Source organism: Melozone crissalis, unplaced genomic scaffold (genome assembly GCF_028551555.1).
Source record: "Melozone crissalis strain CALT ecotype California unplaced genomic scaffold, PUWL_Pcris_2 ptg000081l_1, whole genome shotgun sequence".
NCBI lineage: Eukaryota > Metazoa > Chordata > Aves > Passeriformes > Passerellidae > Melozone > Melozone crissalis.
The window spans coordinates 10,060,857-10,088,171 of record NW_026535858.1 but is presented as its reverse complement, the minus strand read 5'-3'; the positions used below and the strand labels follow the sequence as shown (position 1 = coordinate 10,088,171).

The 27,315-nt window shown below is 41.0% G+C and overlaps 1 protein-coding gene across 3 annotated transcripts in view; it reads left to right on the top strand.

The window, feature by feature from the left end:
* SPTLC3 (serine palmitoyltransferase long chain base subunit 3) overlaps positions 1-27,315 on the top strand; it is an 83,203-nt gene that overhangs the window by 43,370 nt on the left and 12,518 nt on the right. For all 3 annotated transcript variants that reach the window (XM_054290329.1, XM_054290328.1, XM_054290330.1), the window contains 5 exons: positions 3,081-3,205; positions 5,809-5,902; positions 15,029-15,134; positions 22,414-22,633; positions 24,796-24,922. In XM_054290329.1, the coding sequence (XP_054146304.1) occupies positions 3,081-3,205; positions 5,809-5,902; positions 15,029-15,134; positions 22,414-22,633; positions 24,796-24,922 (672 nt within the window). The remainder of the gene's footprint in view (positions 1-3,080; positions 3,206-5,808; positions 5,903-15,028; positions 15,135-22,413; positions 22,634-24,795; positions 24,923-27,315) is intronic.

The following is a 27,315-nucleotide window of genomic DNA, read 5'->3' as shown; positions in this document are numbered from 1 at the left end:
TAGTGGGGAAATTCTAATGTCTGTTTATAGGGCAGGTGTGTATACAGCAGATTAAAAAGATATATCTAGTATATCACTTATCATTCATCAGATCATGATACTGGTCTTGAATCTGGCACAATACAAAACATTTTAAGGGCCAAGCTAACCTTACTTGACATCTCTAAGGTTGTATTTAATGAGGAGCTGTGTAATTACTGCCTTTGTTATATAGCTTGAGATGCTGAGATGTTTCAGCTTGTGCCAGTTCCTTTGGATCAAATTTGCATCTGTCTGGCAGTGCTGTTTATGCTTGTCATGGTGGTGGCTGGGACCAGCTGGGAGTGCTAGTGGACAAACCTCATCCTAGCAGCACATGACTGACCCCTTGTTTCTTCCAGTGGAGAGAGGTGATAGAATTGATGCCATTTGTACAGTGTCCAAGGACATCCTGTGTAGAAATATCTCCTGATATGATTAAATAATTGCATAATTATATGCTTTTTCAACTCTTCAATGTATACAGCTGCCATGAACCTCCCACTGACAGTACTGGTGTGTGTTGTATTGCTTCTGTAACACCTTACTTACCACCACCAATATTGCCATGGCAATTAACATGATTCAAAACCAGGGCTCAGTTTGCAAATCTTTGTCATTCAGGATTTTGTTTTGCTAACCAATTTCAATTTGTATTCCAGGATTTGTAGGCAACAGTGATGTAGAGTATCATCTGCATTGGCACTTAGGGTTAGTAAATAATAAGTAGGAATCAGTCACTGTCAAAATGAGTCATTCTCCACCATGACAAAATCAATAAAAATAGGGGCAAAATGTGCTGGTTTTTTGTGGGTCATCTAATAGGAGCTTCAACAGAACAGTGTGTATTGAGTCAGGCCTTTCCTGTTTATAAAAACAGAAAACATGTGATGCAACCCCAAAAAGCAATTTAACTCCACCCCAGTGTCAGACTTATCCCTGGAAGAGTCAGAGACAATTGTGTCATGCCTTAAAATGCCTGCCTTGCAAAGCACACACTGCTTGTTTCTCATGCTTTCACAAACCTTCTAATTTAAGCTGTGACCATAGTGTGCTTGACTTTGAGCTTCCATTTCAGACTTCATCTTCTTTTGGTGTGCTGAGAGCCCTGGAGTGACAAAAATATCATCTGCAGGGTGCACTAAGGCAGCTGATCCTCCTGGAACTCTTAGTTGTCCATGGGTGCTGTAGACTGAAGACTAGATAGGCCCAATTTGCAAAAAATACAGAACCTCAGAAATAAATACTGGGTCCTGCTGGGCTTACACCTTATGACAGGACAGATTCTTACCCACATTTCCAGTGAGCAGCTTAGCTCTGAAACACTGTTTTGTATTTCATGGAACCTGGGTACTAAACAGTGGCTGTGTGCAGAGCCGGCTCATATCCTCATGTGTCTTGGGATGTACAAATTCAAAAAATAGCCATCCTCAAAGAGCTTCACACAGACTCAGCTCACAGGTAGTGGAGTTTCTGCAGAGCCACATTTTCTGTGTCCCATTACCTCATTCTCCGAGCACAGAGGCAACCCAGCCCCAGGTACATGCAGTGTGATACAAGGAGTGCAGAGACACTCTTGAAGCTCTGCTGGAGTAGGCTCAGCTCTAGCACAACCCAGGAAGGCTCTGGCAGAATCTCAGCATTTCTGCTGTTCTTTACTGTCCATGTAATCCAGGTTTTTCAAGAAGCCGCATGATCCTTGCTCCTTATTTCCCTGATAGCTGGAGAGTTACCTGCCTGCCTGATAGATATTTGTCACATTCTATTTCCAAATGGATGTCATTCTTACTTTAAATATTTAATGAGAAAAAAAATATTGAAAACACTCCTTCACTGTAACCAGCTGCTTATTGCTGTTGCTGAAACTGTTCTCCTGACATTTATATTTGATTATTTTTAATGAGCTCTGCTCCATGATGAAGGTAAGATCATCTTCCTGACTCATCATTCTTGTTGAGACACTCTAGCCAAGCTTCTGCATTTCTCCACTCATCTGCCTTTGGTCCATCACAGTGAACACAGCTTTCTTGTTCCATCCATTGTAATTCCCTTTATATCATTGTGCCATCAGCTTGTGCAGTGCGAGTGAGGTAACATATTCACTTGCCTAATTTTTTTCTTCTGTTCTCTGATTACAGCCTTATTCATAGGGGAAATGCTCTCTCAGAACCCACAGGCCACTCTCTTTTCTTCCCCACAGATCATCCTGTTCCTTCTGCCTTGGTCCCTGCAATGCACAGCCAGGCAACCAAAGACTAGAGAGCTGGCAAGTGGAGATGATTCCTTACTGTTCAAAGCTATCTGTTATCTCAGTCTCTTAACACCACTCTTTTGTTTGTTTGCCTTGTGTACTTTGTCATCCTTCTCTGTGAGCTGGGCAGGAAGGATACTGCTTTTGTTGGATAGCTGGAGAGCCTTACTTGTTTGGAGACTTCAAGCACTAATATTAGATAATTAATATGCAATAAAGAAGAGTCTAGTGTTGAGAGGAAAGAAAGAGCAGAGTTGTCATCAGTTATATATTGTCATCAGCTTTTACCTTCCAAGGCAGAGAAAAATATGGAGAATGCTTTTGTTTTTCTAGCCATATAAAATCCTAATTAAGAATTTTGTACACATATATTGACAGACAATAGAAAAGGAAGAATTTTGTTGTCACCCATTTTTGTTTTCACATCTGGAGAGAACTCAAGAATGCCTAAAATATTTGTCCCACATTTCCTACAAGAAGGTATTTTTGTCCTTACTGCAGGGGAGAGAAAAAGACAACAAATTAGTCTTCAGAATAAACTATGTCAAAAGTTATTGTGGGAAAATAAAGCTTTTTTCCATAGCAACTGCTTTGCTGCCCTAACAGCAGCAGTGTTTGTTAGCATCAGTCACAGCTGGTTTGCACCTCTTGCACTAGCCCACATGAGCAGGACACAAATGGAAAACCCTCATCAGAACTTAATGTCACATAGCTTAATGACGCGCTTCTAGCCTGTTCTTTTGTATGTTTTGTGTCATAATAACTTTCACAGTTCAATGAGATTTAATATTCCCTGTGCTTCTTTCTGCAGGCACCCTAGACAAACATGTAGAACTAGAGAAACTCGTGGCCAAGTTCCTTGGTGTGGAAGATGCTATGGTGTTTGGCATGGGCTTTGCAACTAACTCAATGAATATTCCAGCCCTTGTTGGAAAGGTGAGTACTCCCTTCAGGAACACAGAGAATATTTATTAATTGTTTTAACTGCTGTTGCAGTACTCTGGGCTTTCAGTGAGTGGAAAGGCTCCATCGAGGAACAGAGCTTGGTATCGGGAATCTGTGACTCATAAAGCTGATGACCTTGTGACTTTAAATATGCTTCTTTATCACCTGTGCTGGCACTGAGTGTTGCTATCACACATACCTAACATCTGCTGAAGGATCAATAATACAGCGCTCTAGCTCCTCTTAATGAAGTTGCTTCTCCTTAAAAAGTAACCAAATGTTGAATCCCATGTCCAGGTCTTATGGGATGAAGTATTTAGGCTACTTGCTGAGATTTTGCCCAGCTGCCTGTGATGAAAGATGATGATTAGGGTAGTTTTTACAACACTTTGAGAAAAGGAAATGCACAGTGCTTAGCATTCCTGGGGAACAGAGCTCCAGCCAGCCCTGCCAAGAAAGCTGGCAGCAAAATCAAGTCTAAAGCTGTGATCATGTTACAAAAATTGGGTTCTTGGTGCTGAAGGAACCTCCTCTCCAGTTTGGAGTAGATAACTCAAAGGATATCCATCATCCTGTCACTGGTAGCTGTGGACATCGCGAACTGGTACGCTGTGCTGATTGCTGGAAAGTGGGTAACTCCTCCTTGGCTTGTCCAGGTGTGGAGCACCTTGAAGTGTGCCATGCAAGCACAAAGCATGACCTCCTTCTTGGTGGAGGTAGAATGAATTCATTTTGTGATGTATGACCAGGACTTCTGAAACACCAGCACAGAGCTGCAGTCACTTCACTCTCTGTTGAAGATGACTGCAGCTTTTGCAAGATCTCTAAAATACATGTACACAAGTGTTGGGCAGGGAGAGTTGCTTCAGTCATCCAGAACATGAGCTTCAGTCTTCAGCAATGCTGGAGACCTTGTCCAGCAGTTTCAAGGGGAACAGATACAGAGAATTAATGAAGGTAAATTTATGGAATTGGAGATATGCAGTGTGAGATATGCACTTGTCTTAGCTGTATAATAATTTTCCCTCCCTTACCTGGCTTCATGTTGAGATTCAAGCCTCTGTCAGAGGTTGGATAGATATAAGTGGCACAAATAAAGATGTTACTGTATGTATTTTAGCAAATAAATATGTGTGTGTATATATATTTGAAATTTCAGTATGTATTATTTTACATATTACAAATATTATAGAAATATTATTCAAATATTATATCCTATGTTTGAGAGATTTACTCCTATGTTTTCCTCTATAATTAAGTCTAGCAGCTACATTTTCTTGTCAAGCTGCATCTACACTTATTGTTAGTTCTGCAAACCAGTCTTTGTGGAGATTGTGTTAGCATCTCTCAACCTAGGCCTAATCTATGATACCAGAATAAGTTTTTGCTTAATTATGGGTTGCCCTTTGCATAATGAAACACAGCAAAACATGTTCAATAGAAAGCAGAGCTAAACAAGGGCTCAAGCTTGAATTTCAACTGTGAGTCCTGCCCCTTCTCAATATAATAGACAAGTTTACTTCTCCCACATTTCTATTTTTGTTTCTAAAAACAAAAGGAGTTTTCAGCTGAGTTAATTAATAAAAAGTATACTACAGGTCAACTCTATATGCATTTACCAGAGCAAGACTCTGGTTCCTAAACTTCACTCACATCCTAATGGAGATGGGAGTGACAAGGCATCAGTCTCTCCTCATCTCATTTCTGCAGTCCAAAGGGCTGATGCCAGGCCAGCCTCGTTATTACTGCTCCTTACCCTACTGCCATGCAGCCTTTATATGCGGGGTGGTGGCTGCATTTTCCTTACAACTCAAAATGAGCTGTAAACAGGTGATACAGGAAGCAACATTGCCTGATTTTATATAAAGAACTCAGTCTTTAATAGGGTTATTTTCTGTTTTCCAGTTACAGGAAATATTGGGCCCCTGTGCATCACCTGGGAATGCCTGAGAATCTGATCCCACTATTTCAGCCTGTCTTTGCAGTGCACCCCTGTAGGAATGTGCCCCTTTATTGAAAGAGTGACAAAACAATTTTATGTCTCTTAAAAAAGGAAAAAAAAATCTTAGAAGTTTCTCTCCTCAATTAGGTAAAAAGACACCTCATAAACCTTGGGGACTTCACCTCAAACTTAAGGATAGCCAACTGGACACGAGCCAAAAAGTCCTGCCCAAGCAATTTACTAGGAAAAGAAGAGAACAAAGGAACTAATAGCTTTTGTGAGGTGTTTTATCAGGAGCAAGAACCTCTTGCCCTGGCTAGGGTTTTTTTTGTTATTTTGCCTTTTATTAAAACTTTTCTGTTTCCAACACTACCACAGAAGCCATCCTGCTGATTTAATGCCATCTGAGGTGGCTGAGCTATCTGGGGTGTGATATAAATCTCCAAGAGCTTACAAGACCTAACTCAAAGAAACTCTATATCATATTCCAGCACCTTCAGAAAATCGGCAAAAAATTCATTTAATGTTTAATCCTTACAGCTGAACTGGTGCAATGCTCTATCACAGACACCTGTGTATGCCGGCACACACATGCACACGGGGCTGCAGCCTCCCAGTTGATACAAATGTTCACTGTACTCCTTCTCCACAGGGCTGCCTCATTCTCAGTGATGAGTTGAACCACACTTCTCTCGTTCTCGGTGCGAGGCTTTCAGGTGCCACTATTAGAATCTTCAAGCATAATAGTAAGTATTGAATTGGAAAACTTTACAGACAGAGTTATTCACACCTCAAAGGCAAGAATGATTTCTTTTAATGCTTATTTTGCTGTCAGTTGCCAGATGATGCTTTTGTCCAGGCAGGAGGATCAACTGCTTAATATTATGAGTGGTTTCTGATGGGAAAAATTATAAGTGCAGTACTATAATTGCTATTGTGTCTTTTTGACTTGCTGAATGACTGTGTGCTGCCACAAAAGTTTTATTGTTTTTTTCATTGTAGCCCAAACAGTAGAAACATACTTACAAACATGCCTGTTTCCAGCAGGTTCAGTGAAACCAGAATTACCTTACCATGGCATTCCTTTGAAGCAGTACTCTGAATTCCCAGAGATCTAATAGCAAAGATGCAGATGGTTATATCAACAGCATCATCCCAAATATTCTTTGAAATAGTATTTTAGTGTAGAAATCACACATTAACTTTGCAATTGTATAGTTATCTTCTAAAATGCTCATGCTCTCTAACTTGTATTTAGTCAGTACTGCTGTGGTTACTGTCAGAGACATTGGGACTGCCTTTGCTGACAAGAGCTTTTTCTTTTCCCTTATTCCCCATTACAGTTCCCTTTTCTATCCTCACTGCTGCCAGCAGGCAAGAAAGGTTTAGAAGCTAGTGTAGTGGTAAGAAATCAGGGGAGTGGTCTGATTACCTTTCTTAATGGCTAATACAATCCCTTGTCTTTACTAAGTGTTGCTTAAGGGAAGCAAAAATGAATTATGCATATGCTGTAAAAGGCCTAAGGAGGAGTAGGAATTAAAAGAACACCATAATTATACTATAAGATGTTGTTATACTTAATATCAGTTCATAATTTGGGCAAGAAGCAATTTCTGAAGATCATTCAATGATTAAAGACCATCTGAACATTTTTACAGAATTAACCATATAATAACTGTAGCACACCCCAACTTGATCCACTTCCACAAATGTGGATATGCTAAGCATGGTTGCCACACCAGTCTTTTCTCAACTTTTGCTCAGTTGTTCAAAGCTTTATCCCATTCAATCAGGTTGCATCACACCCTGAATGTTGACCTCTTACTACCCAAATCCAAACACTCTCAGCCTCTCCACCCACCTGTGCTGTGTGCAGTCCAGCTGGCTTGTGTCACTTCCCACATCATTTTAGAAAACATTTCAGTTTGAGGAGTATGTTACTCTCAGCTGTGAAGATACCACCTGGAGCTGTCATGCTTGCTTTAAGGAATTCAGTCTCTGACCATTCCTCAATATCTCATTCCCCTCCCCAGAACCTGATACCTAACCAGCTTCTGTTTCACTGACAGTAAATTAAAGCTGATGCTCTTCTGAATAATGGGTAAGCCTAAAAATAATAGTGAGCTACCCAAACAGCACTAATCTAGCACTGGAAAATTCAGACAGTTCCTTTAAGGATCTTTGCAAACCTCAGTGGAAGCCCATCCTAGTTGCTTTGGAAAAACTCATTGGTTTCAGGATTAAGGATCTTATTTGCCAAAGACAGCCTTATATGCCATTGCTGGGACATCACCTTAGCTTACTTCCAAAATGAAACTTTGGGAACTTGTGCAAGTGATGGGGTCCTTGGTGTTGAGATAACTTTGGGGTGTTAGAAAATCTCTCTTTCTCAGCTTTGAGACTGAAGAAGAAGGCAGAATTTTTTGGCTTTTGTTTTCAAGGTTGTTTATTGGCCTTTATTTAATACATTGTCTTTCTCTGACTTGCTGAGATCTGTCTAGCACATCGGTTTATGGCATACTGACCACCTTGGGGCAGTGTTATCTTTTATACTAAAAATTATGTGTACATTATTTACAATAATTTTCTAATACTTATCACTTATGTTAACAGTTTGTCTTTACTCTAAATTAATTTAAAAGTGTTACTATCACAGCAGAAGATGGAGGCTAAGAAGAAGAAGGAGAAAGATTGGACACGCTTACATTCTTCTATTTTGTTTCTTGAACCCCCTTTCTAAAAACTTTAAAATTCTACATTTTCACTTGGTGATAAATTCACTATCATTTTACTCAAACTCTTGTGGCTTGCAACTCTTCACACAAAGTTGGTAATTGTTTCTAAGGGTTAAAATCAAAGGCACAGGTGTCTTTGACTCCGTGCCAAGGTCTCTGAGCCTCCATCAGGGTCTCAAGTCTTCTAGGGCAATCAGATGAATTTCTTGGGTTCAGACATGCAAGTACTGTTTGGAATTGAGTGGCAGCTTTTGTTGTCACAATTTTGTAGTCCTGACTCTAAACTTCATTTAGAGAGAGCTTCACATGCCCATGCTTTCTCTCAGCCCGCTCTGAGCCTCTCAGTTTGTTATTTTTATGGTTAAAAAGTTGTGTCTTAAAATTTTTTTTTTAACACCATGAGTTACACATCACTAACAACTAAAATCACACATGCAGAGATGCGTGTGAATGCCTTTTGCTTTGGGGGAAATAGGATGTGTTTTGAGGGAGATAGCAGTGGAGAGCATAACCCAGCAGGGCTGATGCCTTTGTAGGATGCATGCTTTCACCCAAAATGGAGCAGACAGCCTTGTGCCCTCTGAGTCTGTCAGGGAGTAGTGTAACACAAGTCAGTACAGCATAAAAATTAAGGACCAAAAGTTTATTAATTAAGTGACCAAAAATTCCAGCTTGGGTTGGGAAGGTTCTTTTCATTCAGACGGATTTTGTTTTGTTAGACCAGAGCTGTGTTGCTTGTGCTGCCAGAGTCATTCTTGCTATATGTGGATATGTGACATATACAGGCATGCCCAAATTGTCAGACTGTGCTTGTGCTGTTGTTGTCATGCTTAAGAATAGGAGAATTGAGCCATGCTCCATGTCACAGTGCTTGCTGTGAATGCAAGGTTCCTTCTGCTGGATTGGCTCTGTGCAGGAATAGAAAAGTTTGCACTTTGAGCTACTGCTTTAAGATCTTTAATAAGCATTGATTTCACCATCAGGTTCTAACAAGTGCATAAATCTCTCTCCCCTTTACTTTCCCTGCTCTGTTATGGAAAAACTCTCTGTCTAAAGAAAAATGATACAAAACTTTGTTCTATGATAAAAATATTTCACAGAAAAGAGAGTAAAATCTACCATTTTAAATGTGCTATGAAGTACCTTCATGTCTCAAAGGCTGAACTGTAGCTAGCTAATTCTGTAAAACTATTACTTTATTTCAAAGCATGAAATCTGTAATAGAGGATTGATTTGTCATCTTTCAAAAGTAAATAATTATTATTTTATTATTAATAGAAAATTATTTCATTTGTAAGATGAGAAAGAATCTCTACCTATTACCTTAATTATGTATAATGTAGTTCTTATTCTTATAGAAGTTAATGAAGTTCTATTTCAATAAGTGGGTAGCTCTCTTAGACATTACACTTTTCATAAAATTCTGTATAGCTTTTCAAGAACAGACAAAATCCTTAGACATCTATGCTTTTCCTAGGTGAAATAAAAGGCATCTGGGTATCTTTCATTTTGGCAAAAACATTGCATGGATGTATGAGAAGGTTTTAAGCCCTAAAGTGAATAATAGGAAAAGAAAGTGCTGTGGACCTGTAAGTCTGTTTTTATTTGGACATAGGAATGTGCCCTGCATCCTGACTGCCAGTGAACAATCCCTTCCTTGTAAACAGACAGGAATTTACAGGTCTGGGCTGAGAGAAATGCACAGGCACACACACCTACAGGTCATCTATGTGAGAGAAATGTAACAGAATATTCCATCTTAGCCAAAATCTACTGAACAGGGCCTTCCCTTCCTGTGGGCTCTCCTTAGCTCTGTCTCCAGTCTTCATTTGCTGAGGACATAGCAGTATTGGCACATGGGTTTTGGCGTTTAAGGGAATTTTTCTGTGTCAGGCATCTGTGAGGTTTTGTTTGCAAGCAGCAAAGTTCAGCTCCCTGGAGCCCCTGCTCTGAATCACAGGTCTAGGGGATTTTAATTTTTTTTTGAATTTTATTTTAGGGTCTAAGCAGTCCTAAATGTATGCAGTAGTGTTTTAGTGGACTAAAGTCATTCTGACCTGCCCCCAAAGCACCTGCCTTTGTCTTCCCTGCTGTGGGGTGGGCACCACTCAGGTTGCCATTTCCTAGGCAGTGATTTTTTGGGAAGATAGGACAGAGCTGCAGTGCTGCACTGGAATTCAGGCAGCAGCAGTGTGCAGTGGGAGAGGGTGGGATGCTAAAACATCTCTCCACCATTGGGGCAATAGTGGCCTGGGCTTGGTCAGTTTTTTTGCTGGAAGGTGTCTAATGTTACCCTCACCAGCTTTGGTCTCCAGGGAGTCTCTCCCACCTTCCCCAAGTGACAGGACTGGGGGTCCCTCAGTTAAATGGGGGCTAAACTCAGATGCTTTTACTTTCTGGCTCAGGGAGAGATTGACTGGGTTTGGCCTTTTTTTCTTTTTTTCTTTTTAATTTCTAAGGCAATCTTTTACTAACCTCACACATTTAAAAGCACTTTTTCAGGACCTCTGACCTTTATCTGGTTAAGTATTAGCTAAAATCCTTGACCCTTCCAATAAAACCTGAAAAGCAAAACCAAATATTTAACCATTAATCAGGCTGTGATTTTATCAAGGAGTTTCTCTCACAGCAGTTCTGGGTCTTATACTGGTATCAGGTGTTCCTTCAGTGAACAGATGAGGGTGTTATGGACTGGTTATATCCAAGTGAGTTCTGTTCTGACCAGCCTGTAAAAGAAGGCACCATACAAGGCTTAGGATTTGTTTATTCTAATTCTACTACATTTTTCCCATTAAGCAACTCAATTGCAGTCTCATTTTCATGTTTAGATTTGCAATTGCCTGAAAAGTCAGTGGGAATGTTGGGACAAGGCTCAGAACTCAGGCCATGGGGGAAAAAATATTTGCAGTTCTCTTCATTGCAAGGGGTTGCAATGCATTGACTGCATTCAGTGAGCAGTCAGAGCAAGTGATCCTATGAGGAAGGCAGGAAATTACAAAGCATAACCAAGCACATTGGTTAGGTGAAAATCCAGCCTTAATCTGGTGCTTGAATCTGCATCTGAAATGGCAATCAGGGCAATGCATTCCTAGCTCCTCCTTATGCACCTTTTCAATGTTGTGAAAGTAGTAAGAGATTTTTTAGTTTCTCACAGATCAAGTAGTTGACAACAATTGTGTGATGCAGGTGTGAGCTGTCCAGGTTTTCATACAAAACACTGTTTCCAGCTTGGACAACAATTGTGAATTAATGTTCATCCAAACTCTGACATTTCTCAGTCTGCTCAGTCAAATTACAGCTTTGCAGTTCAGATGCAAGTGCCATGAGGACACCTTGAGAATGCACAGCTACCTGTAGGAGCTGTACTTAAAAATGAAGGAAATTCTAGGTGGCAGAAGGCCTTCACCTTTCAGAGCAAATATATTCTCTAGCTAAAAAGAAAGAAATTAAAGGAAAACTTAAAAAAAAAGTGGAAACTAAGTACAACTAATTAAGCAAGCAAATAAAATGGGGGGAAATTAAAGAGATAAGTAAGCAGATAAAAATTAGAGAGAGATCCCTTTGGTTGCAAAACTCCAAGAGTTTGTGGTGGCTTAGTACAAAATGGTTCCTTAGTTTTTAATTTTTTTTTTCCAACTGTGTAGGTAGCCCTTGAATTTCAGAAGAGAGGGCAGTGTTACAGCAGTTACAGGGTAGGATAAAAGGCACATTACCCACTAAGGTTTTGTGCTCCTTGAAGCCTCTGGCCACTATCAGAGACAAGATTGCTGCCCAGATAGGTGGACTGCAGCCTAATCCAGCTGGGTGTAATTCCCTGTGACACACACAGACGCTGCCAGGGCAAGGAGACTGGTCTGTCCTGCTCCCTGCATGCTGAGGCTGCCTTCCCCCTCTCTGCCTTGAGAAAGCCACATCTGACTTGCCAAGTGTGCACAGGGAGCTTTCTTGAGCCATTGCCCTTTACTTTCAGAGAGATTGGTATTTATTGAGGGGCAGGGAGGGGAGTCTCAGACCGTTGCTGTGGCTGCAGTGATCACCACTCCCACGTTCCAAACAAAGATATTTGTGTGCAGCCACAGGGTCTGTGCCACCTTGCATGAGAGTGCAAAAGGGAGAAACTGAAAATCAGAGTCACAAGCACAAAGCAAAAAGAAGAATGTGATAAGAATAACAGCAGCCTGTTTATTTTAATGAAGCTGACATCACACAGGTTTCCAGCCCACACAGGGGAATGGTGATGACATCCCCAGCATTGCAGTGTAAGGATGAGGGGTGGAGACATCATGTCTCCCTGAGCATGCTGTGCTCCCTCCAGAAGCCTGCTGTCCCACCTGCACTGCAGGCAGCATGACACTCTGCCTGCCCAGGTTCAGACTTGCTCCAGCCCACTGGCAGTTTGTGTTCCTGGTATTGCTCTTGAATTAACTATGAGAGATCTCAAACAAGGATGATGCAAGTCCACCAACCCACTGATAGATCCACTGTCCCCTCTTAGGAAACTTTATCCTCCATATCTGGGGAAAATGCTGTAAGGAGAAGGTGGAAAGTGAAACATGGATAGATTTGGTTGTGCTGTGACTGATTAATCAAGTCAAATTCTTAACTCCACCTCCTGGGCTGGTGAGCAGCTGTTGGCCATTGCTGCTGCAAACCCTGGGCTGGTGATGGTCAAACAAGGAAGGACTGTTATTTTCTCTATAACTGGTTATTCAGGATGGACTCGTGCAGCTCATCATCTTAATATCCTAATGTCTCTCAATCTAACTATATTTAATGAGTAAATAATTTGATATCTGAAAGTCATCTGGGGTTGTGCTGTTGTTTTTCCTGGCATTCAGTAGATCCCACTTTCTCAAAAGCTTAAGCACAAGCACATAGAGCATTGATTTCACCTTGAAGAACAGAAGCAGCCTTTTGTGAGGAATACTAAAGATTCTTTTCTTTCTGCCTATTTCCCCTTTCCAAATGAGGCAATTAATAGATCAGTAAAATTCATTTGCACATGAATAAATTATGTGTTGACTATTACAGGCTTCCAAAAGGGTCACACAATCATGTTTTTCAAAATGAGATGTCAGAAAGAAAGTGAGATAGCCCTGATCCTGCAAACAGATGTGTTCTTAGCCTGTACTCCAGCAGGACTACTTTATGTGTAAAATCAGGGAACCTCATCCCTTGGAGAGGTTCTCCCAGTCTGAAGTATCATGTTCCATGATAGTTTGGACAGAGGACCTATTCACAGCCATGTATTTTTAAGAACAGAATTATATACATTTCACTTCATTTCCTCTCTCCTTTTTTTTTTTCTTTTCCTGTGCATGTGTTAAAACAACTAAATCTTCAAGCCGTGCTTTTAGCTCAGAGGCAGAATGGCTTTTCTGAAGTCAAGAGCAGATCTGGACTGACACATAGAACACTGAATTGAAAAACCCTGTGTGATTGAGAAAAGGGGTTCAAAGGTCCCCAAAGGATTTTGAAGATACTAACATCAATAAAGAATCATTTGGTGGAGATAAGGGGGGGGGGTCTAAATTTTACTGTGAGCTCTCTGTCATGCTGAGGGAGCCCTTTAAGAGGAGTTCTAAATATTATCTACTTGAAACAAAAGAAAACGTGAGCAGCTGCAAATTCTCAGCGTGGTTAGAACTTTCCCATATAAAGCACCAGAGAACTTTCATTTCCTTGGTTGCCATCTAGTGGAAAGTGTGCTGTCTGCATTGCATTATTCCTAGCAGCATTCTCCATCTCAGAGCTCACTGAGGTGTTCAGGCCACTGCACCACTGAAACAAGGGGGAACTGTTACTGTCCATGCCTATTTTGTGCTTTGTAGAGTACAGCAGGGACTTGCTAGGTCAGGTGCAGAGTGGCAGCTTAGTTACTGAGAGCTTCAACTTGCACCAGCATCCCTGAATGTTCCTAGGAAGAGGTGAAGCATCAGGATCTGGAAGGGTTCAGGTCATAACCTGGCCTTCTCTCAGGGCACAGGTTACTCACAATGGCCAATTAATGTGCAGATGGCTCCATTCCCCTGGGACAGAAACCAAACTATGGGCCAATATTAATATTTCTAAGGTGTGTTTTTATGGTTTTTTCCTCAGAACAATTCATTTTACTCAATAACTTTGTGCTATTGTAGAAGGTTGTATCAACTGTGTTGTGTTGCTGAAGCAAATGGGGTTATATTGTGGAAAAATGCCATTGATTTTCTCCGCCCATGGTTTGAGCTGATCTGTAGTGTTATTTGGGTGATGTGACTCTACAGGATGTTCTTGGGAAACATTCTGAAATGCCAACCCAGATTCCTGAAAAGCACCCAAATAATTCATTTTGAAGAGTGTCCATTCTTTGGCGACTCCAGAATGCTGGTGCATTGAAAGTCAAATTTGGCCTGACCCTGATTTTTGTGGTATACTTTCTTGTTTCTTCCATCTTCTTCAAAATTTCAATGGCTTTCCTTCAAGATATTTTTGATGACCCACACTCAGCCCTTAAGGAAGCAGCTAAGGATCATAACCTTGTTCTAGGCCTCCTTATATTGAAGTCCTGCCAGTGCCAAGCACTTGGGCACCAGATCAGTGTGTGTCCATGCCATGTGCTTGTATCCATCTGCCTCTTCCTCTCTCATCAGCCACCTTCCACTTGCTTTCCTTCCTTCCAAGACTTCTCTTGCTGCCATCCTTATGTGCTTCATGCAGCCTTGTCAAAGCCTTTGCTGAAGAAATGCTTGTTGTTTGTGAGCTTGTGGTTGGAAAGGAACCAACACTCACAACTGAAGCCTTGATAAATTATGAGTATCAGTAGCCCCTACACAGAACTGCTGGCAATTAGCCTCAGTACTGAAGCAAAGTGATTCCCTTTTGCCTTTAAATACAAATGTATGCTGAGTACTTCTAGAAGTTTCCCAGATCAGGTAAATAATGGAAGCTTTTTATAACCCTTCTTGTCACTAAATTGCATTCACACTAATGAAAGAAATTGTTAGGTCTTGCCTAATAATAAAAGAAGTTTATCTTTAGGACCCTTTTTTTTTTTAATGTTGTCTTTTTCTGACTAGGAAAAGTAGCACCGAATTGAAAGTTCTTGACAAAAAACTGTTAATGTTTTTCCTTCCTCCTTTTCCTTATTTTTAAATAAAGATATGCAGAGCCTCGAGAAGCTGCTGAGAGATGCAATAATATATGGACAGCCTCGCACCCACAGAGCATGGAGAAAAATTATCATCCTGGTGGAGGGCATTTACAGGTATGTCTGTGTGGTAGAAAGATGAGTATTCTATCATCTCTGAGGACAGAATGATGAATTGAGTGGGGCAAACTCTGACTCTAGGTATCTGAGGGAAATCTTAATGAGCGTGGAAGTTGCACTGACTTTCTGTGATCTCATGAATATGTTGATTTCCATTATGACAGCTTGAACCTTGTATCCTATAGCTACAACTAGATCCTGTACATTGTTCTGAATGTTGATTTAGCAAATCACAGTTGAGTGGGAGATGTACTGAGAGCAAGACAGGTAAGGTGATGTATGTTGTGACAGATGTGATAAAGTTTGTGGAACTATAGTTGGTGAGGAGTTCTGCTGAGTAGGAGTTGTTCGTTACACGTGGGCAGATCAAAAGACATCTACACAGAATTGATTAAGCTCTGCATGCCCTCTTCTTGCCCAGCTGCTGAAATCTTAAGCTAAACTTAGGTTAAGTGATATCAGCACCTTTTTAGTAACTAGTGCTGGATCTAATAGACTCACACTTTAACAGGAAAATTGAAAGACTGGCTTTCAAAGAATTATGTAGGGTATTTAACATAGCCCTAGTCCCTGGAGGAGTTCAAATGAGAGAAGTGCCTTTGAGAATGTATCTGATAATAGCAGCTTCAATAATACAATGTAATTATAGAGCACCTAAGTCAGATATCTACACAGTGTGGTGCACCTTACGCCCAACCAGAAAAGCAAACAGTCACTGGAGTTGAGCAGCAAAGCAGTGGCACCAGCCAGGCTCATCATCCTGGGCTTCATCCTGGCCACTGCTCCAGTCTGGAGAAGGCAGCCAGGGAGCTCATGGAGGGGGAGCCACTCATGGGCAGGAGTTGGAGAAGGGAAGGGCTGAAGAAGCAGGGATGTGAACAGAAAGAAGGTTTGCAGGGATGTAGGCAAGGCTACTGCAGTGATGACAGGAGATGGGGGAGCAGGACAAGGGTGGTTTGGGGAGTAGCAATACCTGCCCCAGAGAGAAGGAAACCAGAACCACTCATTCACAGGCCATGACAGGGTTCATCAAAGTGACATTAAAACTCTATATGTGGGGATTGTATCATGTGTTGCTGAAATACAGCCAGTCTCAATGGGCAGTCACTTATGCCATTTTACAGCAAAATGCTGGCACAGCTTAGCCAATTAGCTTTTTTTTTTGGTAAGAAATGTTCTAGGATCTCATGTCATCACTACTTCTTAGCTGTCAGTGCTTTCTTTTTGCCTAACATTTTCCATCTGCAACGAGACCAAATCAGTCCTTATCTAAACACCTGTCACTCAGAGGTGAAACAGGATCAGCAGATCAGCTGATCCAAAGCAGGCTGAACATGTCCTTTCAACCAGAATAAACAAAGCAAAACTACAAATAAGCATTGCTTGGCACTACTAAAAGAAAGCTTGGATTTAAGGGCTTTGATCACACAGAAATTAAGTGGACCACCAACATTTTACTGACAAATGTTCCCAAGGGTCACATGGCTGGCAGAAAAGGCTCCAGCTGCTGAGCTTTGTTCACTTTTAAATCCTTTGTCCTGAGTATTGATCACTAGGGAAGAAGGTAGACTGGTAACACAGAGGTGTGGATCAGTCCAAGAAATGGAACAAACCCATTGTTAGCTATTTAACTATACTAACTTGTAACTGTATTTCCAGATTTATGTTTGGTGTAGAGTTTTCTTTTCCTATATTTTTACAGTTCATTCTCAAATTATCTTTTATTTGCCAGAATTCAAAAACCTTCTGTTGGAATGCCAAATAAAAGCACCTTAAACCTCAGAATACCTACTTAAAGGAACCATAAAGTTCCTTCAGCTCCATAAAGGCTAAATAATGTTAAGACCACTCATGCCCTGAGTGCCTATGCTTCTGAAAGGCCTAAGGTCCTGAAAGAACAAAGCTCAGGTCTCTAATAGTCTCTTATTGGAAACTGTCCCTAGCACTAGCTAGGTTGGTTGGTTAGTTAGTTAGTTAGTTAGTTAGTTAGTTGTTTTCACAGTCTAAGCAGATCAGAAATTGGAGAGTGTGGTTTGGTTGTAAAGCAAATCTGCTGTGGCTTGAGGGTGAATGCCATAATGTGCCACCGTGCCGTGTCCCTGCCACCGCTTCCAGCCTTTGGGACATGTGGCATTGCCAGGAGCAGGCTCACAGCACAGGTACTCTGAGCCTGTTGGTAGCTAAGAACATTTCATATGCAAAAATTAAAAGAAGAAAAAGAAAGCTGGAGAAGGATGGAGTAGAAATGCTCTTACTCTTTTCGTATGTTCTTTCCTTTCTTGGCCCAGGTTTTTGAAAGACTAAAATTTTCCAGCCCCATATTGGCTAATGATAGTTTTCTTGAAGGTTTGCCAAATGTCAAATTAACATTCATCAAGAGGGTTTAAGAGGAGTTAGAGTGCAGTTAATGTATTCTTCTTACAATAGTTACTACCACTTTTTATTTTTTTTTCCTTAAGTTATGCTTCAGGGACAGCAAATGTAGAATTTAAATAACTTGGTCAGAGCCATTCTCCAAGTTAAAATATCTTGATTTGCAAGTTTGGCCTGGCAAATTTTTACAGAAATGCTTTTTCCAGAGAAGTAAAAGAAAACACTAAGCTTTCCTGCTTTAAAAAAATACTGTTATATGGGACGCCATAGTCTTAGTATGATGAAGTTTATGGTATGGAAAGAAATTTGCCTTCTGTTTCCATTAGGAGTATCTTAAAGTGTTTACACTTACCAGCTGGCAAAATTTGAAAAGGGTCATTGTTAGCCAACATGAGCATTTCTGGAAATCAGACTTGTGTTTGGAACCATAAACCACAGATTTTGCTTGGTTAAGGCAACTTAAGGCAAAATTGGCCCTTGACTTGGGAAGCACTCAAACTACATGTCAAATAAATAGCATTAGGTATGTTTTTGTTTGCTTTTTAATGTCTCTATTATCTTAAAAAGAAAAAAAAATCGTCAAAAGTAAATGTAACTCCCAGTGAAAGCTGGTTTTTAACTTGGACCAGCCTAGGAGCAAATATATTCAGTCTGTGTTCCAAACTGAGGGAGACCATCTAGCCATCAATCTTGACTCCAAAAAGCATGAAGTAGTTTTGGCAGTAACCAGGGCACAAGTTAAACTGACTTGCTAAATAATATTTTTATTATTTGTATTCCAGCTAATGTTTTCCTTGGCTTCTACCATTTCCAGTTCAGGATTAATCAGTTACTGTGTTCTTACATGGTTTGTGGTAGGCTTCTGCTCTCTTCCATGCATGTTTGCTTAGGAGTCAGGTAGGCCAAGGCTCAGGGCAGAAGTTATGGAGAATCAGAAATTGATCAAAACAGATTGGTTTTCATTTGTTTGTTCCTTACTTTTAATTTAATTTGTGTATTTTCCCTTCCAGCTAAGAAAATAGCTCTGGTCAGTTAGATATTGTCCAATGCCTTTTCAGGTGCTGTAGAAGTTCCTTGGGATTCAATGCCAATAGTGTAGGAAATTTAGCAGGGTTTTTTTTTGTTTTTTATTTCCTGGGATTAAGTGATGGACTTCCAGAAAAAAAATGAGGTAACATTTAATGTCTTTGGCCAAGGACCAGCATTAAAGGTTAAAATTTCTATAATTTCAGTGTTGAAATGGAGTTGTTTTTGAGGGGAGAGTTGAACAATTTCCTTAAAATTATTACTCTAAACTACAAAACAGAGATTGTTGTATGAATGTACAAAGTTTATGTAAGAAAACAGTACTTAAAGTAACTCTTAAAGAGGAATGTATATGTCTTGTGAGTAGCAGGCCAGGAAAGGAGGAATTTTTCCCAATTACAAACTGGCCTGAAAGGGGAACAGATAAACTCTTCAAATGTTGAAAAGATAGTGGTACTCTAGGGCATGTTTAGAGATTAAGTAGATAAGAGGTGGAATAGCTCTTTTCCCAAGAAGTTTCAAGATGTAACTGGCCAAAAAACCCCATCAATATCGTGTCAAGGGCCAGTCTGTATTCCAAGTGAAGTGACCAATCCAAGCACACACCTCCTGTCTCTCAAAACACCTGGATCCACAATTCAACATCTGCATCAGGAAGAACATCAGTGCTTTGGTGGAGACTGAGTCAGGTTCCAAACTGGAGTGTTCTAAAAATTTAGGATTATCTCCTCACTTCTGGAAGCATGTTCAAAATGAGTGTGTACTGACCCAAGTTTTTGTGCCTGTCCACCACACAAGGGAGATGAGGGTCAGCTGCAATCTGGAAGCTTTCCATCCCTGCCAGCAAGCTAGGAGTTTGTGCTACAAGATGAGATGTCATACCATGTAATGAGAACACCTGGCCTGGGCAGAGCCAGCTACAGTTCATCTGCATCTGGGGGTTTTTTATGTGCCCTGTGTGCTTGAGCAGATCTGGAAACAGATCAATACATTTGTACACAAAGCTAAGAGACTCAGTCAGAGTGAGGCAGAACCAGTACAGTTCACTTCTGGCTCTTTGGTTTAGGCTCACTTGATATAAACATTTACTGGAGGATTTAGTAGACTTTGCATCTGGGCTACTAAAGGGGTTATGTGAAGCTTTATCTTAAAGCAATTTGAGAGAGAGTGGTGTGCATATCACTAACCATCTCCCAGGGTCAAAAGAGAGACAAGAGAGACCAAGACCAGAGCTGGCAGCAAAACACTTCTCATCTCTGTCATCAGGATGGCTGAGACCTGTTGCAATGGCTGCACAGAACATATACATAACTCCAGCAGCACTTTATCTGTTCCATGGATGCTTCAAGGCCACATTAGGACCTCTGTCAACTATTGCATTTATGTCAGCCAGCATCTTTCACGAGCAGTAGATCAAAACTGAAACTGAATACAAGTGCCTTGTTTTGCTAAGCAGCTTAGAGTTCCAAGGGAAATCTCCTACTCATATGAGAAAGAAAGGTTTTCATTAAATCTTCTAGATGGTTAAATCTTGCATCAGCCATGTACCAGCTTCATGTATTCTGGGATTCAGCACAACTTTCCTTCCGTTACACAAATACCCAGCATTTTTAATTTACCCCTTTTTACTCTTTTTGAAGTTAAATGCTGTCTCTTCTGCTTGAATCTCCATTAGCCACCAAGCCTAATGACGACCATATAAATGTGGAAAAACTATTATTGTCCTTCTGTGCCTGGCTGTTGTGCCCAAGCATTCAGGAAGGTGGAGGGTGGGATGGCAGTGTGCAGATTGCAGTTTGCTCCTTGGCTCTCTGTCCCTGCAGACCCACCAGACACCGCTGAAAGCTGCCAAGCCCAGCACATACAATGGTGCATGTCCAAGCACATCCAGTGCCGCAGTGCCATTATAGCTGACTGATGCTTTGACTCTGGGCTATGTGAGGACTGTAGGCCCTGCCCTTGTATTCAGTAGGAAAATAGCTGTGGTGGTTTAAATTGCTTCTCCCCCAGCTGCCAAGTGCCGTTTGGGAAAAGTGAAAAAGCCCAGTCCTCAGGAGATTGCAGTACAAGCCCACCCTTCTTTGCTGCAAGGGACCGTGGTGCCAACACACAGTCCTACAGCTGCCTCTTTGATGGCTGGGCAAGACAGAAGGACATGATTTGCCAGCAGTCAGCAACAGCCAAAAATATGCCTCCAGGCACACACAGCCAGGCTCTCTGAACCTCCCAGTGTGAACAGCACAGGCAACCCTTGTCCATGGCTCTCCCCCATGCTGTTACACTAATGGAGACTTGTCTTTGAGCAGGTCTCCTGCAACACTGGAGACCAGTTTCCAAGTTTAGTCAGGAGACCAAAGGATGAAGAAGGACTAAAATTGTGAGAAATTTCCCGAGTGCTAAAAACACATTGTACTCCTTTTCTGGTGCCAGACTGCCAGCTGCACAGTACAAGTGGCAACAAAGCAGCCTGTGAAAGCCATTGGTCCAGGATCCAAAAATTTCCAAGGCACTGTTGATTGCACTTCCCTTTTGTACTTGCTATTTGGGACCAAAGTCCATGTTTTTGGTCATCTGAAACTCATTGCATTTGCAGGCGGATACACCTTAGCTGTGGGCCTTAGCCACAGAGCCCTGATTTTCCTGCCACACAGGACACTGAATTTGTGTTTGATAAGAAGTTTTCAGCCTTTAAAGACCTGCTTAGTAGAGCTAGTGGAGGAGAACATGATTAACTCATTATGAAATGAATACTGAGTTCATCTGAGCATATCAAAGCATAGCTGTGGTCATCTCACAAACGTTTTCGAGACACAAGTCTTCACAGCAATACTTTGCAAATGCCATCTTTATGGGATCAGAAAGCTTTTCTTATTTATCTCCCTGTGCTTTCATTTTGCTGGACACCTCCTCTGTGTCTTCCCATTTACTGACATGACCACCAACAGTGCAAAAGATCATCTCTTCCCCTTTCTATAAATCTCAGTACACCATTAATCATAGAATCATGGAATGGTCTGGGTTGGAAGGGACCTGAAAGCCCATCTTGTTCCAACACCCCCTGTCATGGACAGGGACATCTTCCACTAAACCAGGTTGCTCAGAGCCACATCCAGCCTGGCCTAGAGCACTGCCAGGTATAGGTATCCACAGCTTCTCTGGGCAACTTGTGCCAGTTCTGGATATTTTGTTTTTATGCATGGCTGTAAGAAAGTAAAAAGAAAAGGAATGGAAACTTTTTTTACTTTTGATTACTAGGTAGCAGGCTACAGTTCCTAAAAAGTTCATATCGAAGCAAAAATTGGCAAGACTGGATTTCAGCTGCCTGTTTTAATCCCTGATTCTGTGAAGACTTGGAATGCTTAGAGTTTATGGCACCAGCTGTGGGTTTCACATGGCCCATCTCCAGTGTATGTTGGACCCAACTCCTCTGCACCAGATGAATTTGCTCTAGAGCTGTAATGCCCAAATATTGCCACAGTAGCTGACAATGAAGTAAGCAAGGACCAGACTGAATTTTAGCTGTTCTTTATAATATTTGTTTTGTGGAACTGAACTGTAGTGTGCTGCTTACGGTAAGTATCTCCGCCTTGCTTTACGCCTTTCCTTCTCTCCTCTGACACGTTGACAATTTACAAACATCCAAAGACTTTTTGACTGGTTTTCAGTGTTTGAATTCTAAAACCATTTAACTCTTTTGTATACTCATCTGCAAGTGGGAATGGGTTGCGAATTTGGGGGGTTTTTTTGGCTTGTAAGTAAAAATTGAGATTCCAGAAGAACTTTGGTGGACTAAGGCAATCAATGGCTATATTTCCTGCCAGTATGGGAAAGAGTACAGGGATTTTTGTTGCTCACCCCTGATTCTCTCCATGAGCAGCATGGAAGGGTCCATCGTGCGCCTGCCGGAGATAGTCTCCCTGAAGAACAAATACAAAGCATACCTCTACTTGGATGAAGCTCACAGCATTGGTGCAGTGGGAGCAACGGGCCGAGGAGTTGTGGAATACTTCGGGATGAGTCCCAATGACGTTGATGTATTAATGGGAACGTTCACAAAGAGCTTTGGTGCAGCTGGAGGATACATAGCTGGCAAAAAGGTAGGAGGAAATCATAAACAATTTCACATCAAGGGTGTGCAAACTGCTTTTGTATGATGTATGATATTTTTCAGTATCTTTTTGAACAGACTGCTTAATGCAAGCACTGTTCTAAAGTTAGCATCATTTTTGCTTGGATCCCAAATGTACATCAAACAGTCAAACTTTCTTATTTTTTTCTCATGTTCATATTATGTAATTTGCTTGAGTTGGATTATTCTGTGCCACTCAGATGGTTGTTGTTTGTCTTGGAAATGTTTGGACATGTTGTGGTTGGCTAATATACTTCCCTACATTAATTTGCATGTGGATTGCTCATTACTTTGTTTCACATTTGTAAACAGTATGTGAAGCAATATTGAGAGATTGAAACCACAGTTTCATCCACTGATAATAAAATTCCTAAAGAGTTGTGAATTGACATAGTTGCATTTTTTAGGAGAATGGAGAAAGAGGTTACTGGGGGCCTTTTGCAATAGTAAATTCTGTGTCCTCAGTTGCTCCGCATACATTAACAAAACAATCTCTTGCCAACAACAGATGTCAACAAAAAGTAGAGCTGAGCTTGCTTTAACTGGGGGTCTAGAAGAGAAAGCATAATCAGCACCATTGTGAAATGTCATTGGTTTTGTTGCTTGACAGAGAGATCAAATGGCTGCTGATTATTTTCTCTTTTCATACCCAGCTGAATGTGTTTTTTAAGCAGTCTGCTGAATGAGTGGGAAGCCTGTTTATTCAGCCCATATGGTTGTTGTCAGGATAACATTAATAAGGATAGCCCTACAGTAGAATAAAAGGGCTATAAGAAAGTATAAACTGTGTATTTCTTACTGTCTTTTTTGGGTTTGCCCCTGGAGATCTTAAAACCAAGTGTCATAATAGATCGAGAATCAATTTTCTTTGTTTCCTTGGCTTCCTGAATTTGTATCTGTACATTTATTTCTTACCAAAAATAAGATGGGTAATGTAGCTAGAAAGTATAGAAAGATTAGACCTGTGAAAAGCAAAGTCCCATGTAATTTATCCTCTAATCCTTGGGAGGTTTTTTTGAGTGAAAACAAGTCACTCTTTTCACGCCTATGTATATCACTAAGTATTGCCTCAGGCTTCTCAGCCTTGGAAGGCTGGTCACCCATTCACCCACTTATGTTCCTTTCTGTAGGTAAAAACTCACAGTGCTGCTGTTTATTCTGCATCAGCTGGAGCCCAGACGCCTTCTTAGCTTTTAACCAAACCCTTAGGAATACAATTGCAATATGGCCATGCACAACCTGTGTAAGGTTAGGTAAATCTTTATCCTCAGCACTGGAGTTACTGCGTAGACTCATACAGCATTTTGGTAGTGATTTGTCTTACTCTCGCTGGATTTTCTTTTCTGATTTTATTTTTTTATCAAAGTCAATTTTCAAGTAGGCCTCATCCCTTTCTCACTAACACACACTCACTTACTCACACACTCACACCACCTTTTAGTGTGGTAACTGTTACTCTGATATTTTGCACTAGGAGATATTTATAACAATCATGATCTTAGTAAGATCAGAATTCCTACTGCATGCCTGAATTCAGGAGAGTTACTGGTGTTTTAGACATGCCTACAGTATATCAATGGTTTTTCTAAGAGGACAGATTGTGTTCTTAGGAAATGTTAAAGCAATTATACCAGCTCTGACATGACTGTACCTGCCACACTGATTGAAAGTTTTGATTGAAAATTTATGTGCTTATAGACAAAGATAGATCTCAGTGAGGTTGCTTTTCCTGGGCTAAGTTATGTGGCAGAGAACCTATACTGATGTCATATAGCCTTTGTTTCATTACCAGAGGGGAACTGAGCAGCATTATTTTAAGTGCGGCTGTTCATTGGTCTTGAAATTATTTTGGCTCCTTTATAATAAGTCTGAGCACAGAAGTAAATATTATTCTATTCCAGACTTTTGTTTCAGCTGTAATTGTCCCACTTATATGGTAAAGCATTTGGACCTGCCTGATGTTTCTTCAGGCCATGTATTAACAGTGGCAGTCAAGAATGCAATGCAGTAGCTGGTGAAATGTCCTCCTCCTTCTGCACATTCCCACTCCTGCAGTAGTTAAGAGGGAGGTCTGAGGTCTGCTGTTTGGCCAGCTCAAAGCTCATTCATGCTCTGTTTTGCTTGTGTAAGGACCTTGTGGACTTTTTACGAACTCATTCTCATAGTGCTGTGTACGCCACATCCATGTGTCCCCCCGTAGCAGAGCAAATCATCAGGGCAATGAAATGTCTCATGGGACTGGACGGGACAACACAAGGTAAGCCCCTTTCCCTTCCCTTCCCTTCCCTTCCCTTCCCTTCCCTTCCCTTCCCTTCCCTTCCCAGCAAAACATCATCCATCAGCCAAGTATTGCAATAGCAGTGCAAAAGAAATCCTTTTTACTGTAAAATTAATACTCAAACCTTCATATTCTAAGTACTGTGAACCCTGAGGTTTTTTCCATACTCATCCACATGCAGCAGGGATGGAAATATTTTGGACTTCTGGTTGTGTAGTTGCCAGCCCATCCTGCTTTACAGGAACAAATTGAAATACATATATTTCCCTTGGAGTACATTGTCTGACTTTGTAGTGGGTTTCATAAGGATATGACTTCATTTATGGGCTAGGTGCTGTCAGTTTAGCTTCTTTGTAAGTGTAAACCTTCAAAATGGTGAGCAATTCAAGCATGGTGCAGCATTTCAGAACAGGTATTGTATGTTAAATAATAGTATGAGAAGATGATTATAATAATTCCTACCTCACTCAGGCATCAATTACAGTTTCCTGAGCCTAGTTTTGTACTACATTTTGTCCCAAAAGAATTGGCTGCTTGGTGTCCTCATGAAAAATTAGGTGTATTTCTGTTCATCTCTTGAAGTTGCAGATGCAGCTACTGTCCAATCCTCTGTGTGACATCCTTTATCCTCTGTGTGATGTTTTAGCATCTGTGTAATGTGTTTTCTATACAACAAGCAACAAAACAACTGTGACATACCTCTCTATTACTGTTTCAAAGCAATGCTGATATGTTTTCAATATTCTAGAACTTAAATCCCAACATGGAGAAAAAGTGATTGAATTGTGTAGTTTTCTTCCAGGAATGTGTGAAAGACATGATGTTCTTTAACGTGCAGCTGAAGATACAGATTCTGCACTGAATTGCAATCTTTTTTATACTGGTCCAGTAGTGCTGTTTTCTGTTACAGAATTAATTCTGTATTAGTCCTCCCTGATAGATGTGACTGGGATAAGGTGGGAATGTAAGAGATAAAGAGTAGATGAAAGCAGGTAAGATACTCTGTGCACTGTTCTGTTGCAGTGCCCTAGAGGGCTGCTTCGAGCCATGATAGCTACAAGGCTGTTAATGACGCCAGAATTTACAAGACTCAGAGTACAGAAGGAAGGATGGAGAATCCAATCCCAGTGCCAAATTCTGCTGAGTGCAAGGACAAAAAGCAGCAAAACTCCAGCGCGATGATAAAGCGATGCTTTGGTCATTTTCGCAGAGAAGCCGGAGCATAAAAAACTGCTTCCAGCTTGAAATTTGGAAGGTCCTGGTTGCATGTGCTGATGCCTACATGTGTTGGGGATAAGAGACGGTCTCTGACATCTTTCTCGTAGCCTGGGGCAGCGGCAGCGGGCGCAGCTCCTGCCCCGGCGTTGCCGTGAGAGGGCGGTCTGACACTGAGCCTGCCCGGCGCTCGCTGACTCAGGCGCTCGCAGATGCTCCGTGTAAAACACGAAACATGCAGAGCATTTCCCGGCCTTCGAAGCCTGTTAAAAATGCTCCTCAGCTAGCGTGATTCTGCATGCAGTTCAGTGCAGGATAACAGGAGAACTGGGCTCAAGATGGAGTATTTTAAGATTTGCGTGTCTGTCTTAGGTCTAAGAGTTTGAAGCATTTTCTCTTCAACAAGCAGTGTTGTTTAATAAGACAGTGTTTGGATTTCTGCACAAAATAAGAGCTTATTAAGTCTTCTGCAAATCTGTTATGAAGTAAATTAGTGGTTTTTTTCAAATTTTTTTTAATTGTCTTGTAATATGAAATGCAAATGAGTAGAAAAACAAATGAATCAATCATATATCACAACTTAGGCCATTGCACAAAGGCTAGCAAGCTGGCTGTGATGTGTAAAAATGTTTCTTGTCCTTCTGAGCCAGACTCATTATTTTAGTCTTTTGGGTTTTCTTTCATGTGGGCCTTTCCCTCATTAGGCTGTCTTGTGGACTACAAAAAAAACCCACAAGCCAAAATACGGGGGAAAAAAATGCTGTGCTGAACCACACTACATACAATGCATTGCTTTGGCATTGGAGAGAGGAAGGTGGTGGCTTAGAAAGGAGCAAGGAACAGAAAGAAGGGAGAAAGCACTGTCTCTCCTTAGATATTTTTCATTCCAAGGAAAATGACTTTGGCAGAGTTCTTTTGGTGCACTGTCATGGAAGGTGGTGAATCCTTGTGAGTCGTTCTTGTGAGAGCATGAGCTGTGGAGCAGAGAAGTTTCAAGTAAACTGAACTTGCTGCAGGGCAGTGTTGGCCATGTGTTCTCTGGAAGCCTCTCTGATCCATAAAGAAGTTTATTTCTGCAATTTATTTCAAATAGCATTCTCTTCCCACTGGACAATTTGGGGAATCCTTTATAAGGAGAGGTCCACCAAGGGCTTATC